The 15927-nt window shown below is 46.8% G+C and overlaps 1 protein-coding gene across 1 annotated transcript in view; it reads left to right on the top strand.

Annotated features, from left to right (window-relative positions):
* The window catches only part of TMF1 (TATA element modulatory factor 1), a 28321-nt gene extending 15077 nt beyond the window's left edge, over positions 1-13244 (top strand). The window contains exons 6-17 of the mRNA XM_044300701.1: positions 59-201; positions 745-911; positions 1148-1304; positions 1722-1814; positions 3674-3830; positions 4405-4597; positions 6203-6272; positions 6349-6441; positions 6525-6644; positions 7840-7989; positions 8605-8730; positions 9949-13244. Of these exons, the coding sequence (XP_044156636.1) occupies positions 59-201; positions 745-911; positions 1148-1304; positions 1722-1814; positions 3674-3830; positions 4405-4597; positions 6203-6272; positions 6349-6441; positions 6525-6644; positions 7840-7989; positions 8605-8730; positions 9949-10092 (1613 nt within the window). The 3' untranslated portion in view covers positions 10093-13244. The remainder of the gene's footprint in view (positions 1-58; positions 202-744; positions 912-1147; positions 1305-1721; positions 1815-3673; positions 3831-4404; positions 4598-6202; positions 6273-6348; positions 6442-6524; positions 6645-7839; positions 7990-8604; positions 8731-9948) is intronic.
* The last annotated feature ends 2683 nt before the right edge of the window (positions 13245-15927 follow it).

Raw genomic sequence — 15927 nt, 5'->3', positions numbered from 1 at the left:
GCACTGGTCATATTGGCCCCCGTCTGACTATATGTTAATGGTTTTACATATTCCACAGGAGAAAAACTTTCCAAACAACAACTTCACAACTCGAATATCATCAAGAAGCTGCGAACCAAGGAGAAGGAGCACGAACTCACGATCAATAAGCAGACCAAGAAGATCCGAGAGCTGGAGGAGGAAGTGCAGTTGTTAAAGCAGGCGGGTTGTCACTGTATACTAATTGTGTGATATGTAACTAATAAATCTAGCTGTCCAACCTACCCCCTTATATCAGGGTGGGACTCAGCAGGGACTTCCAAGGTATCCCAGGACAAAGGCGATGATGTTTGGTAATTCAGCCAAAACGCTTCAGCAATGGTTGGAGATCTGGTAGCTCTAACTTGGTCTCCCAATGCGTCTGCCATGTCCATTCAGTATATTTTCTGGGAAAGCTCCAAGCCCTTACATCAAATGTATCTATATGGCCCCACACACCCAATGGAGGCCAAAAGAGTGTTCGTTCGGCCTCCATTGAGCAGTTCTACATCGGTATACCCTTTTTTTTTATCTGTATGGAATAGTGTAGTCTGCTGTGCTATTCCATGCGAAGGCATCCTGCAAAAAAAGAAAAAAAGTCTGATCATAAGTTAGGTGCATCCTCCTGCAGCGCAAGGGATATCAAGACGTGCGCGTATGAAGCACCGGCCTTGATAAATCTCCCCCCATGTCTTGGCTGTAAACTAATTCTTCATTTTTGCGCAGACTTTAGATGGGAAGGAAGAGGTTGAGAAGCAGCATCGTGAAAGCATCAGAAAACTTAACAGTGTGGTTGAAAGACAAGAGAAGGATGTGGGAAGACTACAGACGGAGCTGGACGAGATCCAAGAAAAGAATCGCAGTGTCCAGGCGGCTCTGGATAGCTCCTACAGGTGAGGAGTGACGGGGCATTTATATCTCACATTACCCACAGTGGAGGGAACTCTTACTATTATCTGCCGTCTGTCAAATGAAAAATTATTAGTGATGCCCCCTTATCATATCCAGTAATTACCTGCTCATTGTTATGATGGAAGTGTACAAGGTGTATTACAGGTATAATTAATGTTATTGGCTCCTCTACTGTTTGCATTGCCGTGTTGATGTATGATGTCTGTTTATGTCTCAGAGAGCTCGCAGAACTACACAGGGCAAATGCCACTAAAGCCAGTGAAGCCCAGGAGGTGGCACTAAGCTGTGAAATCAGAGCAAAAGAAGAGATGTGTTTAGCGCTGGAGAAAGCAAAGGAAGAGTCTCAAAAACAGCAGGAGGCCTTGGCCATTCAGGCAAGTTTGTAAAACCTATAGAACGTCTTTGGATGGGGTTGTCTAGGATCAGAAAAACATGGCTGTTTACTTCCTGAGATGACGCCTCACCTCTCCATAGGTTGTGCCTGATATTGCAGCTCAGGTTTATCGAAGTTAATAGAACTGGGCTGCCATACCACCTACAACCTGTGAGAGGAATGGTGCTGCTGCTGGACCGCAGTGTCCCATCAGGTTGCATCCACATTGCATCTCGTCTGCTTCCAGGATCTGCGGCAGAATGTTTTTAACCTTTACAAACCCATTTTAATTGCTTGCAACATACGTACACGATAAGCAGGCAGAAAACCTCAGTTTGCACATGTAAAGAATCTCATCTTCTGTAGTGAACGCTGCAAATAAACTAAACCCCATTTCAAATTTTTGCTAATTTCTCAGGTGGCGGATTTGAGGCTGGCGCTGCAGAGGGCAGAGCAGCAAGCTGCAAGGAAGGAGGATTATTTGCGGCAAGAAATTGCTGAGTTACAACAGGTAATGTTTTAAAGAAGACCTTTCACCGCTCCTGACATGCCTGTTTTAATAGCTTCATGCATTCCCCATATAATAATAATTCTTTAGCCTCTATTCTTATGGCTCTATGTTGTGCCGTTCCTTTATTATTTCTACTAGAAGTTATGAATGAATTACTAGCAGTCTGCAGTAAGGGTACAGAGGGGAGGTAACAAGTTGGGGGGGTGTACCTGCACAGTCTGAAAACGGCAGCACTGATTGGATAGAGTGAGTCTGTGCAGGGACACCCGCCCATCTGGTTACCTCCCTCTGTACCCTTACTGCAGACTGCTAGCAATTATTCAAAACTTCTAGTAGAAATAATAGAGGAACGACACAACGTACAGGCATAAGAATAGAGGCTCCAGAATAGTTGTTACATGGGAAATGCATGTAGCGATTAAAACAGACGTGTCAGGAGCGGTGACAAGTCCTCTTTATTCCTTCAAACTGCCTTTGTAAAGTGAAGCTCCTCTCGGGCTGCTTTTCTCCATATACACAACTTTGTAAGTAGCAGTAACCTCTGCAAGCTGTCCAGCTATTGCGAAATGACAGCCTCCTGCATGCACCGTACGACCATGGTTGTCAGGGCGTGCTAAAAGTTTTGGTTCCGGAACAGCTGGGAATCTACAGATTACTTCAGTGGAGCGCATCCCTTCTATGGGAATGAGCAGTCGCCACTGCGATCGTTCATCCCCATACAGGTTTGTTGTTTGCCAATGGCAGATTCCTGCTTACACAAGGAGATATGATGCAGAAAAAGGAAAAAAAAAAAAAGATTTAATGTGCTGCGTGAAATATGTGATCGCCCAGCAAACAGGCATTTTGCTCGTTGATCAGCGGCACTTTTACATGGACCTATTATCAAGAATGAGGGTTTGTAGGAATTTGTGTTCCCAATAATTGGCCCAGTCCTCGGCCCATGTAAAAGTATCCTAATATGGTATCTGAATTTCCCCTGTGACCTGTGGGTCAGTAGTCTTCACCACACAGAGAATTATTATCTGTAATTAGGATCTGCAGTAACTAATGGGAGTAATTCTGAGAATGAGCAATTCTAAAATCTTTTTTGCAGCTTCATAGTTCAGGCCCAAAGTGACTTTACAGTAATTTTGATGCAACGAATAATGTGTGTTCCCACGAAAAATATTCTACATTTTTCAAACCAGCACCTGAATTTGAATACTTTTGTAACTACCTGTAGACACGGAGTTAGGCCTCTTGCATACGATCTTATGCCCTCCGAGACATACGGTCAAGCCGCCTGCGAAACTATTGTCTGGCACTCATATGATCTTATGAGTGCGGAACAATAGTCCCGTGGGCGGCTCGACTTGCACATCGTCATTGTAATCCTATGATGCTGCGCGCTTCCGTGCGCACGATCAATGCCGCTTTGGGACATATGGCCCGCTCACGGACCGTATGTCTCAGAGGGCCGCGTGCAAGAGGCCATATTGACTGAAATCTATCTGTATAGCGCCACCTGCTGTTTTTTTATTTATTTCTCTGTCCTCACTCAAATGGAAGCACATGCTCAGTTCCATCATTGAACTGCCACCAGCTGTAGCAAAAAGAACGCTCCCCCTGAGAAAGTACAGAGCAATGAATGGGGGGGTCTATGGATTGATGTGAGGTACAGGGCTGGCTCTAAGTTTGTTACAAAGAGACACGGCATGTACTATATGATGTCTGATTTTCATTTCTTACATTAATCATGGGATAACCGCTTTTAAGAATAAAACGGTTTGCTTTGAGAAATTATAACTGATACGAGTTTCCATAACTGAACATCAGTAGCTACTGCACTTTATCTGATTACATGGACGTATGGATTGCAGAGACTCCAAGAAGGCGAATCTCGGAATCAGGAACTAAGCCAAAGCGTCACTTCAGCGACTCGACCCTTACTTCGCCAAATTGAGAATCTCCAAGCAACATTAGCGGCTCAGACTGCATCCTGGGAGAAGTTGGAGAAGAATCTTTCTGATCGACTCAGTAAGAACACTTGACAAGCTTACACACATTCCTTTGAGAACTGCCCCCTTGCATCAGATACTTGACTTAAAGGGGATGGCAGGGATTTTCTAGTCTAAGTGTAGGCAATGGTACAAAACTGTGAAATAAACTATACTCACACCATCGCACAAATCACGCAGCCATTAACTGACTCCAGTGGTCACATGCAGCAAAGCTTGTTTGGTTTGTCAGTCCGGTATCCATTAGGCCCCATTCACACGTCCGCAATTTCGTTCCGCATTTTGCGGAACGGAATTGCGGACCTATTCATTTGTATGGAGCAGCACCATGTGCTGCCTGGATACGGAATTGCGGACCCGCACTTCCGGGTCCGCAATTCCGTTCCCCCGAAAAATAGAACATGTCCTATTCTTGTCCGCAATTGCGGACAAGAATAGGCATATTCTATTAGTGCCGGCAATGTGCGGTCCGCAAAATGCGGAACGCACATTGCCACTGTCTGTGTTTTGTGGATCCGCAAAACACGTTACGGACGTCTGAATGGAGCCTGAATATGTGCACCATGATTAACCCTCTTTTCTTTCTTTAATAGCTGAATCACAGACCTGGTTGGCATCGGCAGTAGAGAAAGAAAGAGCCGCAACGGAGGAGCTTCTGTCTGTGAAAACTCAAATCTCCGCCATGGAGTCTCAGAATAGCCTCCTCCGCCAAGAGAAGAGCCGTTTCCAAGCTCAGCTTGAGGTGGAGAAGTCCAGGTTATCAAATATGGAAGAAGAACACAGCAGGTACAGTATAGATGGAGAGGGTACAATGACTCTAAATATACCGAGTGGTATGAACCCCTGAAGCTGGAGGGCCACATTTCTCTGCAAGGAGATTGTCCTCAGTACCATTTTGGTTGTTAAGAGTCTGAGTAGATTTTCCCTTTTTATTTGGGTGGGTGGTGTGGGGCTATATGGGGGTACGCAGTCTATGCGTGAATATAATGATATATGTAAGTTATTACAATATTAGAGCGAAAGGAGTTTATTAAACTGTGCAATTCGAAGGAGGCTCTGGTGCCCTGTTGGGCGCATCTAGCCTGGATACAAGATGAGATGTGGTTGGGCATGAAGGTATACAGGTTCCGCATGGTATCCCGCGGCACATTTGCCCACAGATATTACAGCTAGGCCTGTAGATCCTGCACACTCGTAGGTTGCTTAAGCTGGCGTCCCAGCTGGTCCCATAAATGTTCGATTGGCAATAAATCTGGTGTCCGGGCAGCCAAAGAAGTGTTACAGTCTGGCGGAGACTTTCCTGGGAAAGTGTTTGGGCAAGCATTATCCTGCTAAATAACACCATTTGGAAGCCCTGCTATGAGAGGAACACATGTGGTGGCGGGATGTCCTGCACATATCGCTGAGCTGTTAGTGTCCCTCGTATCACTACTAGGGATCGCCAACTGTCATATGCCATGGCTCCCCGGATCGTCACACCAGCATTTGGGGCAGTGTGTTTAGGGCTGTTGCACACGAGCGAGTCGTTGGGGGAATCATTCACCGTGTGCGAGCATGATCCTCCGTTCTGGACTTGCAGGAACTTAGTCACTGTGATTGTGTGGCAGTAAGCACATAGCTAGGTCTGCAGGTCTAGCAGAGGCACATAGCTTTATGTATTAGTATAATGTCGTGCGCTCCTGCAAGTCCAGAACAGAGGAGCATGATTCCCGCAATGGACTTTCTCGTGTGCAACAGCCAGTAGTTTAGAACGGCCTAGAGAATGGGCAGTTCATCAAAACAACCATCCTGCTGCCCTCGGTCCAATGATGCACCCCCTCTCAAAGTCTGTCAAATAGGCAAAATGTCTTTGAGTGCGTAGTAAAGGCATGTGTAGGGGTCAATGATCTCTCACCAAGAGGTACACTACCCAAAAGTAGCCGCTGAGAGCCTTTTTATAGGGCTACAGGGGAGGCATTTTACGCTTTCTTGTTGCAAACCTAGACTAATCTAATCAGACCACCTCTTCCAGAGACATCTCTGTATGCCGAGTTTAGCAGCAATCTAATTTCTACCTGGGTTTTTTTAGTGTAAGATTGTCACGTCATCAATTTATGTGTTTGATGTAGTTCATCTAGTTTACCACTAGATGGTGCTGACATCATATATTTTATAACAGAGATGCTCGACCTGCGGCCCTCCAGCTGTTGTAAAACTACAACTACCACCATGCCCTGCTGTAGGCTGTCCAGGCATGCTGGGAGTTGAAGTTTTGCAACAGCTGGAGGGCCGCAGGTTGAGCATCCCTGTTTTATAACCACGTCCTTGATGAGATAAATGAACATTTCTGCTTAATCCACGTCTTCCGTTCCTATAAAAGAAATACTCTCGTTATCCCTCCTCTTTCCACAGAAATCAAGTGGAACTAGAGAATTTGAAGATGGAACACAAGAAAATGGTTGACGATGCTAAAAGAGAAAAGGTGAGATTGTAGGTCTGCTTTCTCTAGTTCATCTCTTGCATTCTGGACTATGGTCTAATGTGGACTTTGTCTGCAGGCGCTGCTAAGCAGCCAACTAGAGATGGAGAAGATGAGAGTGGAACAGGAGAAAAAGAAGGTCCTGCTGGTCCAAGAGGCTGCCAAAGAGAAGGTAAAGGGCTGCCCCCAAGGTGTTCGTTCCCAGAGTCCCAGTGGAGTCCTCTAACTAAGTTACTTCGCTCGTTCTTTTCCAAGGAGCGTAAATCTTACGGATTTCCCACTCCTGAGACTGGTGCCACCACTCCGACATTGTCACGATCCAGTTCTATTAGTGGAGCAGATTTGACAGGTTTACAGACATCTCTGTTATCACAGGTAATGAAATGTCTTCTTCTAAGGCTTAGTTTGCCCGTGTCTGATTTAACAGGTATTCTGGCATGGATTCTGCATCTAATCCAATGACCACATCCTATGCAGTTAAATGCTGTTTCTGTTAACCCTATTCACATGCTATCGCAAACGTTCATGTGGAATTTTCAGCTTCGCCATAGAATAAAGGCGTTCTGTACAGAAAAGACTAGGATTAGCCCCACTGAATGGCAACGGAGCTATCGCTGTGTAGATCTGTGGCTGTTCAAACGTCACATCGGTGTCAGAAATCTCAGTGCTAGCCTCAGATTACTACCTATGGATTCTATAGTAAATAGATGTCAGATTAAATCAGACGTGTGTGAACATACCCTAAAAGTGTCCACGTGCTAAGTTGAAAGCCATGAAAATCCACGTCCTGTGCCTGACATTAATACAATCTCACTCATTCACCTTGTACCTGCCATCGATCTGACCTGAGTTAATCTGCAGGCAGATTCCACAGCAGATTGCCACATGTGGACTCGCACAAAGTCAGGTGAAAAACTAACTGCACAAGGAGAGCGGTGAGACAGCATGTTTCTTTAAAGGGGTCTTCTCACTTCAGCAAATGGCGTTTATCATGTAGAGAAAATTAATACAAGGCACTGACTAATGTATTGTGATTATCCATATTGCTTCCGTTGCTGGCTTAATTTATTTTTCCAACACATTATACACTGCTCCCTATCTAGGAGTTACAAGCCATCCTGCAATCCAGCAGCGGTGGCCGTGCTTGTGCACTATAGGAAAAGTCACAAGCTCTCTGGTGGCCGGGACTGCGGGAGCGCGCATAGGCCCTTTTGCCTATAGTGTGCAAGCAGGACCACCACTGCTGGATTGCAGGATGGTTGTAACTCCTAGATAGGAGCAGTGTATAATGTGATGAAAAAATGAATCCAGACAGAAAATGAGGCAACATGGACAATCACGATACATTAGTAAATGCCTTGTATTAACTTTGTGAGATTTGCTGAAGCGAGACAACCCCTTTATAGACATGTTGAAGATTTGCCCAGAAATTCTGGTGCCTCATAGGAGGCACTTTCAGTATTATGGGGTAAAATAATTGCCTATAATATGTATAATTAAATGAAGCTGTTCTCATCAGGGATATGCAGTGTCACGTCTGTTTTATTTTTTATTTTTTCCATAAATATAGGATTCCCATGATCCGCTTTACGGCCCAATGACCATGTCTGTCAGCAGCAGCAACCTGTACGATGCTGTAAGGATGGGAGCCGGCTCCAGTGTCATTGAAAATTTACAGTCCCAGTTAAAGTTGAGAGAAGGGGAAATTGCCCAATTGCAGGTAATACTTTGCAACTGCAAATACCATCAGGGGCGGACTGGCCATACACCCTACAGGGAAGTTTCCAGGTGGGCCAAAGCTTAGGAGGCCACCAGAGCCACGCTTGCAGCCATTGGCTGGATGCCTAACGATCTGATGCTCTCAGCATTAATTAATGCTGCGCTGTAGTATTTGGTTCTGCTGGGGCGGTATTTAGTGCTGCACTAAGGTACTGCTGGTCCCCACCTACTTGTGTTGCCCCACCTTCTCTCAATCTGGATCGGCCTACGAAATGGTCCCACTTTAATTTTTTTTTTTTATTTCATGGCCACTAAGTTCCCAGTCTGCCCTTGAGTACTATGTGTAACACATGCTGCCGTCATCACCTCACTGATACTTTTAGCCTTTGGATAGGACATTGCCATGCACTGATTAGAGCTGTATCCAGACGCCAGGTTTGATTGCCCAGCTGTGCCGTTTCCTAAACTCCTATATACTGTATGGAAGCGTCTGTTGCAAACCTCCTGTTGGAGGGAGGCTTCCTCACTGTGTACGCTCTTCCGTATTATATGAACAGCGGAGGTACACTTTATTATGACAAATGACCTAAATTTGCTAGTCCACCTTTTCTTTCAGCTTGAAATTGGGAACCTGGAAAAAACTCGCTCCATCCTTGCCGAAGAAGTCGTCAGATTAAATAATCTCAACGACGAACTGGAAGAGAAGGTGAAGGAGATCCCGAAACTGCACCTTCAGATGAGGGTGAGTATCAGCTTTTCCAATCCGGTTACCTAGATGGGAAACAATTAGGTTACCTCTCCACAGTGACATTAATGACCATGTCTGTGGGCGCCATGCTGCACTGTGACCTGGCGGCGCACAGCGTCGGGTCATAGTGCGCACTTAGGCTTTGCAGCATCAGATGACAGCACCAGCAGAGAGCGGTGAGTACAAGCCAGCACCAGGAGTGCTATATTCATACTGTGTACTAATGAGCGATTCCATAATGGAAGCGCTCATTAGTATTTGCTTTATTAGACGCATTGCCATTTCCCCTCACTTTAGGGTGGGGGTAGGGGGTAATAGTGCATCTTATGGTGTGGGAAATACGGTATATGGGTGTTTATATGATTATTTATTTTATTTGATTCAGGTTTTATTTATGTTCAGAATGTGTAAGGCCACATGCACACGGCCCTATCTGCGACCCATTATCTGCAACAGGTCTCTATTTTGCAGACAAGTATAAGACATGTTCTGTCTTTTTGCGTAACGGATATATGTGCTTCCTGCATCCATGTGTCCCTTTTGCAAAAAGACAACGAGGGGTCATTTATTATCCAGAAATATGCCTATATTAGACGTATTTCTGGCACTGATTGCGCCGCAGTCTGTGGGGACGGGCCGTTAGAAAACAGTCTAAATGTAAGCCAGTAAGGAAGCTGTCTTACATTTAGACCGGCACCGGATGCGCTAAAGTTATATAGAGGCCGTCGCCTCTTTATCCACCGCCATAGATAAGGGTTATATTAAGTCCGACGTCTTAAATGACCCCCAATGTCTACAAACTACAGACCCATTAAAAACAGTGGGTCTGCAAATAACATGCGGACGGCACATGGACTGCATCCGTATTGGAGGACCACAAAACGGATACTGTCGTGTGCATGGGGCTTAAATAATCCCTAAACCATCCACAAAAACGGATACGGTCGTGTACATGGGGCCTAAATGATCCCTGAACCATGCCTGCATCAAGCTAGAAAAATGTAGTGATGTCATATCATATAACCACTATAACCACCACCAATCTCATGGTTCACAATGCAGGAATTTATTTTCTCTATGGGAAAACAAAAAACTGGGGCATTGCCAATATGTAATACCACTCTGTGGCAGGAGAGGGCGCTGTGCTCCTGGAAATGCTTATACTGTATAGTCTTCTCACGAAAAAGCATTGTAATAAACTGTATGTTTCAGGATTTGGACCAGCGATACAACACCATCCTGCAGATGTACGGCGAGAAAGCCGAGGAGGCCGAAGAGCTGCGCCTAGACCTGGAGGACGTCAAAAACATGTACAAGGCTCAAATAGACGAACTATTAAAGCAAAGACTCAACTAGTTTATTAGAAGGAACTCCAGACGATGAACACGTTTTAATTAGAAAGTTGCTCCCCTTGTAAATGTCCACATCCTCTGTATAAACGACGCGTGTACATTCGGAGATGATTTTTATTTGCCGCATGTCGATGGCATTCTCATTCCCCCCCACCCCCCCCACCCCCTCTTAAATTATTTTGTGTAGTATGTAAATGTACTCGGGATCTAAATTAAGACATTTTTAAGGTTCCTTAAATACAAAATCAGTTCTGCGTATTTGGGCCGCATCTTGTTTCTTAGATGAATATTCGTTCGAAGGTTGCTGATCGGTGTCCAAGTCTATGCGACGCTGAGGCCTGAAACGACGTAATGTGCAGCGCAGACGTAAGAGACAAAACACACAATGAACGGCAGCAGCGACGCAGTACGTACAGGTCCTTGAGTTGTCCGCTTCTGTTAAAGGGACGATCCACCTTTTATTGCTCCATTGAATCTAAAATAAGAAATGACGCAACTGTGGTCGTGGTCTTGTGTGATAACGGCTCCTGTGCAGATCAGTGTGTCTCCATGGTAACAGACTACAAACAAACCCCGTGTTGTCTGATCCTGGAGCTTCACGGCCATCTGTTTGTGCTATTCTGGATGTAGGAAAGGAAGTTTGACTCCAGGGTCAGACCGTACCAGGGGTTCACATCCCACGGCCAACAATGCCTTTCTGTCTTGCCGTCAACCATCTGGAGTACAAACTGGGGATAGGGGATCATTTCAACCAACCGGAATACCCCTTTAAGGGTTGTCACCCAGTATTCATAGACTCAGTGGGTGGTCTACAGTCATGCAGTCTCACTTCTGTCATATTAATGGTGGGTGACAACCTTGTTGGACATATGATGTTGTCTAAATTGGTTGTCACCCATCTCTCCCAGGAGCAGATGAAATAGGTGAATCTCAACAATAACATTTCATGACTTTCAGCTGAAACAGTAAAAAAAATATATCAATATATATTTTAGAGTTTGCACCTTTGCACTTTAATAGGGTTCCCTGCTTCGGGCAATCTCTGCCTCTTAGAAGGGTCCCCCCATAAATAGTATTTGCTGACAGCATCTTCTAGTATCATTAGAAACCCTGCAGAAGAAGAAGGAAATTTTTCAAACATCTTGGTAATAAAAGAAATGACGGAAACCCTCCGTGTCCAAGCTGGTGGTGCCCCCCCCCCCCAGCAGTGGCGATTGTTGTTTTACGTAGAAGCCATATTTGCCACATCTGCTTCATTAAGATGAGATATGCCATATCTTACTGATCTGCAGCGCTCTGATTGCTGTCACTTACACTGATCTCTGAGGTCACGGCCGCATGTAGCGGGTCCACAGCAGCCAAATGGGGCTGATATATATACTGTAAATGCTGTGGATTTTCTGCTGCGGATCAACCGCCGTACTCAGAGGGACCCTGCTGTCAGGTTGTGATTGATGCTGTGCTTTACTAGGGCGTTCTGGTCAGGGCCCCATAGGTCAGACCCCTACAAGTCTGTAATTTACTGCCTATCCTCCTGATACCGTAGTGATGCCTAGTCTAACTGCGGTACGGGTTTCCTGACGCACGCCCCCTGCATGTGCCCAGCTTCCCTTCCCTCACCAAAAAGGAAGGTATCCCCAGTCTATTGTCTTTATTATCACCCCCCTATATTTGCAAACAGCGAGTCCGCAATATACAGACACCATTCACTTGAATAGGTCCGCAATCCGGAAGATAGAGTGGAGTGCTTCAGTGGCATTTCAGTCCGTGCCTCCGCACCGCAAAAAAAATAGAACACACTCCATTTCTTTGGGGTGCAGACGGATAATGGACCCATTCAAGTTCATCCGTCAGCGCAAGACACATAGACTGTGCCCGTGCGTTAGGGACTGCAAGATGCGGCATGGGCTGTGCATGAGCCCTTATACAGGAATGCTGAGTGCAGCTACGCGTATTAGACTGTAATCATTAGATGATCCTCTAGAAACCGACTGTTATGGGGAATAATGAACACTAATTGATAGGACGAGGCTGGCACCATTACTGTATGCATAGTGATATCCTGGCAGAAATGGAGGCTGAGGATCCATTAACTGAATTTACGTGATCGTTCTGCAGGACGGAATCGATCACTAGCTAAAGGATAGATAATTCCAATCAAGATCTTCAGCTAGATCCATGGAGGAAGATCACACTGTCGAACCGTGTGATCCCTCAGCACCACTGACGTCCACAGCCCTTGGTTCCCTGGATGCAGGCTCAGGCTTATTTCCATCAAGCGATACGGATTTTGCCAGGATCTGTTTAGGGATAGTTTTTCATGCAAATTCAATCATTTTTTTCTGGGATTGTGTTCAGCGTTTCTGTTTTTTTCCCAGCACTGATGCAGTTTTTCATGCTCATGGAAAAAAACAGAAGAATAACACTCAACGTCCCCTACGAACCCCCCTGCTTTTCTCTTCTTGACCCGCTGCATGTCGTTTGTTTGTGCAGATTTCAGAGGTCTGGGGCAAAACTAGATCAAATCCGCAACAAAAACCGCAAGTAACACATGCAGGTTTTGGGGGGGATTTGGTGCGGAAACACAGAAATCTGCATGAAAATCTATGTGGAAAATCCACACATTGCAAAGGGTGAAATCTGTGGCAGAAATCCGGAACGTCCATTGACGTGCTGTGGAATTAAAATCCTCAAGTCATGTGGATTCCATTGCAGGAAGCTTTCCGCAGCGTGGGCGACACTTTTTAAAATCTCACCCGCTGTGACGCTGCGGATTTTCCACATGCAAATCTGCTACAGAAAATCTGCATCCGCCATGCGTGGACGCGCCCATACTGATATCTCTGAGCAGTGTCAAAGGGGTTTGTTTGGGAAGTCTGATGGGGGCACAGACGTCACCCGTGTGATCTTCTTCCATGTTCTTGTGACCTATCATTTTGACAGCTTTTTAAATCCCATCAGAAATGTATAGGTGGGGGGTCGCTAAATGTACGCGGGGGCTGCGATCAGCATTCTCTTCCTTCTAGGGATCGGTCCCACCACTTGCTGGTTTTCCAATGTAATTAAACACGGAAATGACGTGTGATTCAGGTTATTACAGTCCGTGCCCTCGGCATATGATGTAAAGAGAAGTCCTATTAAAGCCGTCTGATCACATCCGAGACTCGCTCTGGTTTTTACTTGACTTATAGATTTCTATAGGGGTTTTCTGATGACATCACCTGCACCCCCCCTCCCCCCTCCCCCATTGTGTTTATATTGGGGGTTACTTAAATGGCAAGTACAGAAAAGAAAACTAAGGGCTCATACACGCGGCTATAAGTGTTTTGTAGTCCGCAAAACACGGATTCCGGATGATTGTAGGCCACCATTTATTTTTTAACTTCTGTAGAAATGTCCATAGGATATGTTTTGTTTTATTCTTTTTTTTTTTTTTGCGGGGACCACGGAACAGACGTGTGGATCGGATGCGGACCAAAACTACGGCCGTGTATTTCTGCCCATATGGGAATCGGCCCCTACATAATACACAGTTAGGCTCAATCACATGAACTTATTTTTTGTCCGTTCTCTTTTTTTTATTTTATTTTTTTGCAGCCGTCTGCGGAACCAAAATGGGGCCGCAAAAAACGGAAATGACTCTGTGTGCATTCTGTGTCCGGATGTCCGCAAGTCTGTTCGGCAAAAAACTAGAACATGTCCTATTCTTGTACGTTCTGCGGACAACAGGCATTGTTACAATGCCCCCCCCCCAAAAAAAAAAAACACGCAACACTGACGTCACATGGATGTCATCCATTAGTTTTGCGGACCGCAGTATACATACGGTCGTGTGCACGAGCCCTTATGGGAATTGCCCCCCACATTATACACAGGTCCTGTTTATGGCGGCCTGGATTCTGTCAGTGGAGCAGCAGACACGGGTCGCCATAAAACAGGCTTGGCCTAATTCACATGAACGTCGAACGTCGGGGGAAATTTATTTTAATCAAACGTCTCAATCTCCTCGCTGGCGTCAGATTTGCCACAATTATCAAGAGGTGCGTGAACCTCTGCCGCCCTGCGCTCCAGAACGGAAATCTACGTCGGCAAACACCAGACGGTGTAGATTTTAGGTATAATATATGCCAGTTCCAGGGCCCGCTCACTTTTCGAAGAGGGTCGGGGTGCAAAAGTCGCTAAATTTTTGCACAAGCGGAGCATGCATCAAACGTTGTGATGATGCGGTGTGGAACGGAGGCACAGATCGGAGTGCTTCCGTGGGTTTTCTGTCCGTCCCTTCGCACTGCAAAAAAAGTCGTGAATGCACTACTGCTTTGTGATGCGGATCGCGGACACTATTCAAGTGAATGGGCCCGGCTGGCACATCCGTGTGCATGAGCCCTCATAGAAGTAAATGGGCCTGTGCACGCCCTGGTTTTCAGCACAAATGGAGGGGCTGCGCCATTCTGCTCCGTGTCTTACACCTGGAGTCTGGCAGGGGCCACAGGTCCATGTACTACACCAGGGGTCAGCAACCTTCGGCACTCCAGCTGTTGTGAAACTACAATTCCCAGCATGCTCCACAGATTTTTATGGGAGTTTAGAGAAGAACAGAGCAAGTATGCATGCTGGGAGTTGTAGTTTCATGACAGCTGGCGTGCCGGAGGTTGCCTACCTCTGTACTACACTGACGTGGCTCTGTACTGTAGGTCGTCCACGTGCTGCGGCCACATCTGGATCAGGCCTTACGGGTATAAAGGAGCGGACGGTGTGAATAGGCAGCGGTCCCAGCCATATTTGCAGCTTGTACACAAATGCTTCAGAAGTGACTGCCAAGATGCTACATGGCGACCGCCCAAGTATTGCAGTGTAGCAGGGCAGCCACAGAAATGAATGGGGTGGCAGCGCGACTGAAGGATTTATTGCGATTCTGGGATCACGCCCAAAATCGTCTTTTAGCCGGACCCTAAAAATCTATATATCTCCCTGCGTTTTTTTTTTTTTTTTTGCTTGCTGCACGTGTACGATGAGTGTGAACAGGTGTATAAACCTGCGCCAGAGATGGGGGAAAAATCAACCTCTAGGACCATAAAAACACACGATCTGCTGGACATTGGGAAGGTCAAGGGGCAAAAACAGAAGCATACCCCGGGGACAATGACTCTGAGGACACCCCCCCCCGGGGACAATGACTCTGAGGACGCCCCCCCCCCCCCCCGGGGACAATGACTCTGAGGAGGCGCCCCCCACCCGGGGACAATGACTCTGAGGACGCCCCCCCCCCAGGGACAATGACTCTGAGGATGCTCCCCCAGGGACAATGACTCTGAGGACGCCCCCCTCCAGGGACAATGACTCTGAGGACGCGCCCCCCCCCCAGGGACAATGACTCTGAGGACGCGCCCCCCCCCAGGGACAATGACTCTGAGGACGCGCCCCCCCCAGGGACAATGACTCTGAGGACGCGCCCCCCCCAGGGACAATGACTCTGAGGATGCCCCCCCCTCCAGGGACAATGACTCTGAGGACGCGCCCCCCCCCAGGGACAATGACTCTGAGGACGCCCCCGCCAGGGACAATGACTCTGAGGACGCTCCACCCTCCCCTCCAGGGACAATGACTCTGAGGACGCGCCCCCCCCCCCCCCAGGGACAATGACTATGAGGATGTGACCCCCCCCCCTCCAGGGACAATGACTCTGAGGACGCCCCCCTCCAGGAACAATGACTCTGAGGATTCCCCCCCTCCAGGGACAATGACTCTGAGGACGCGCCCCCCCCAGGGACAATGACTCTGAGGACGCGAACCCCCCCCCAGGGACAATGTCTCAGGGCAGCCACAGAAATGAATGGGGTGG

The sequence above is a fragment of the Bufo gargarizans genome, chromosome 7 (assembly GCF_014858855.1).
Source record: "Bufo gargarizans isolate SCDJY-AF-19 chromosome 7, ASM1485885v1, whole genome shotgun sequence".
Lineage (NCBI taxonomy): Eukaryota > Metazoa > Chordata > Amphibia > Anura > Bufonidae > Bufo > Bufo gargarizans.
Note: the sequence above shows the minus strand (reverse complement) of the source record. Positions and strands in the feature narration are given on the sequence as shown.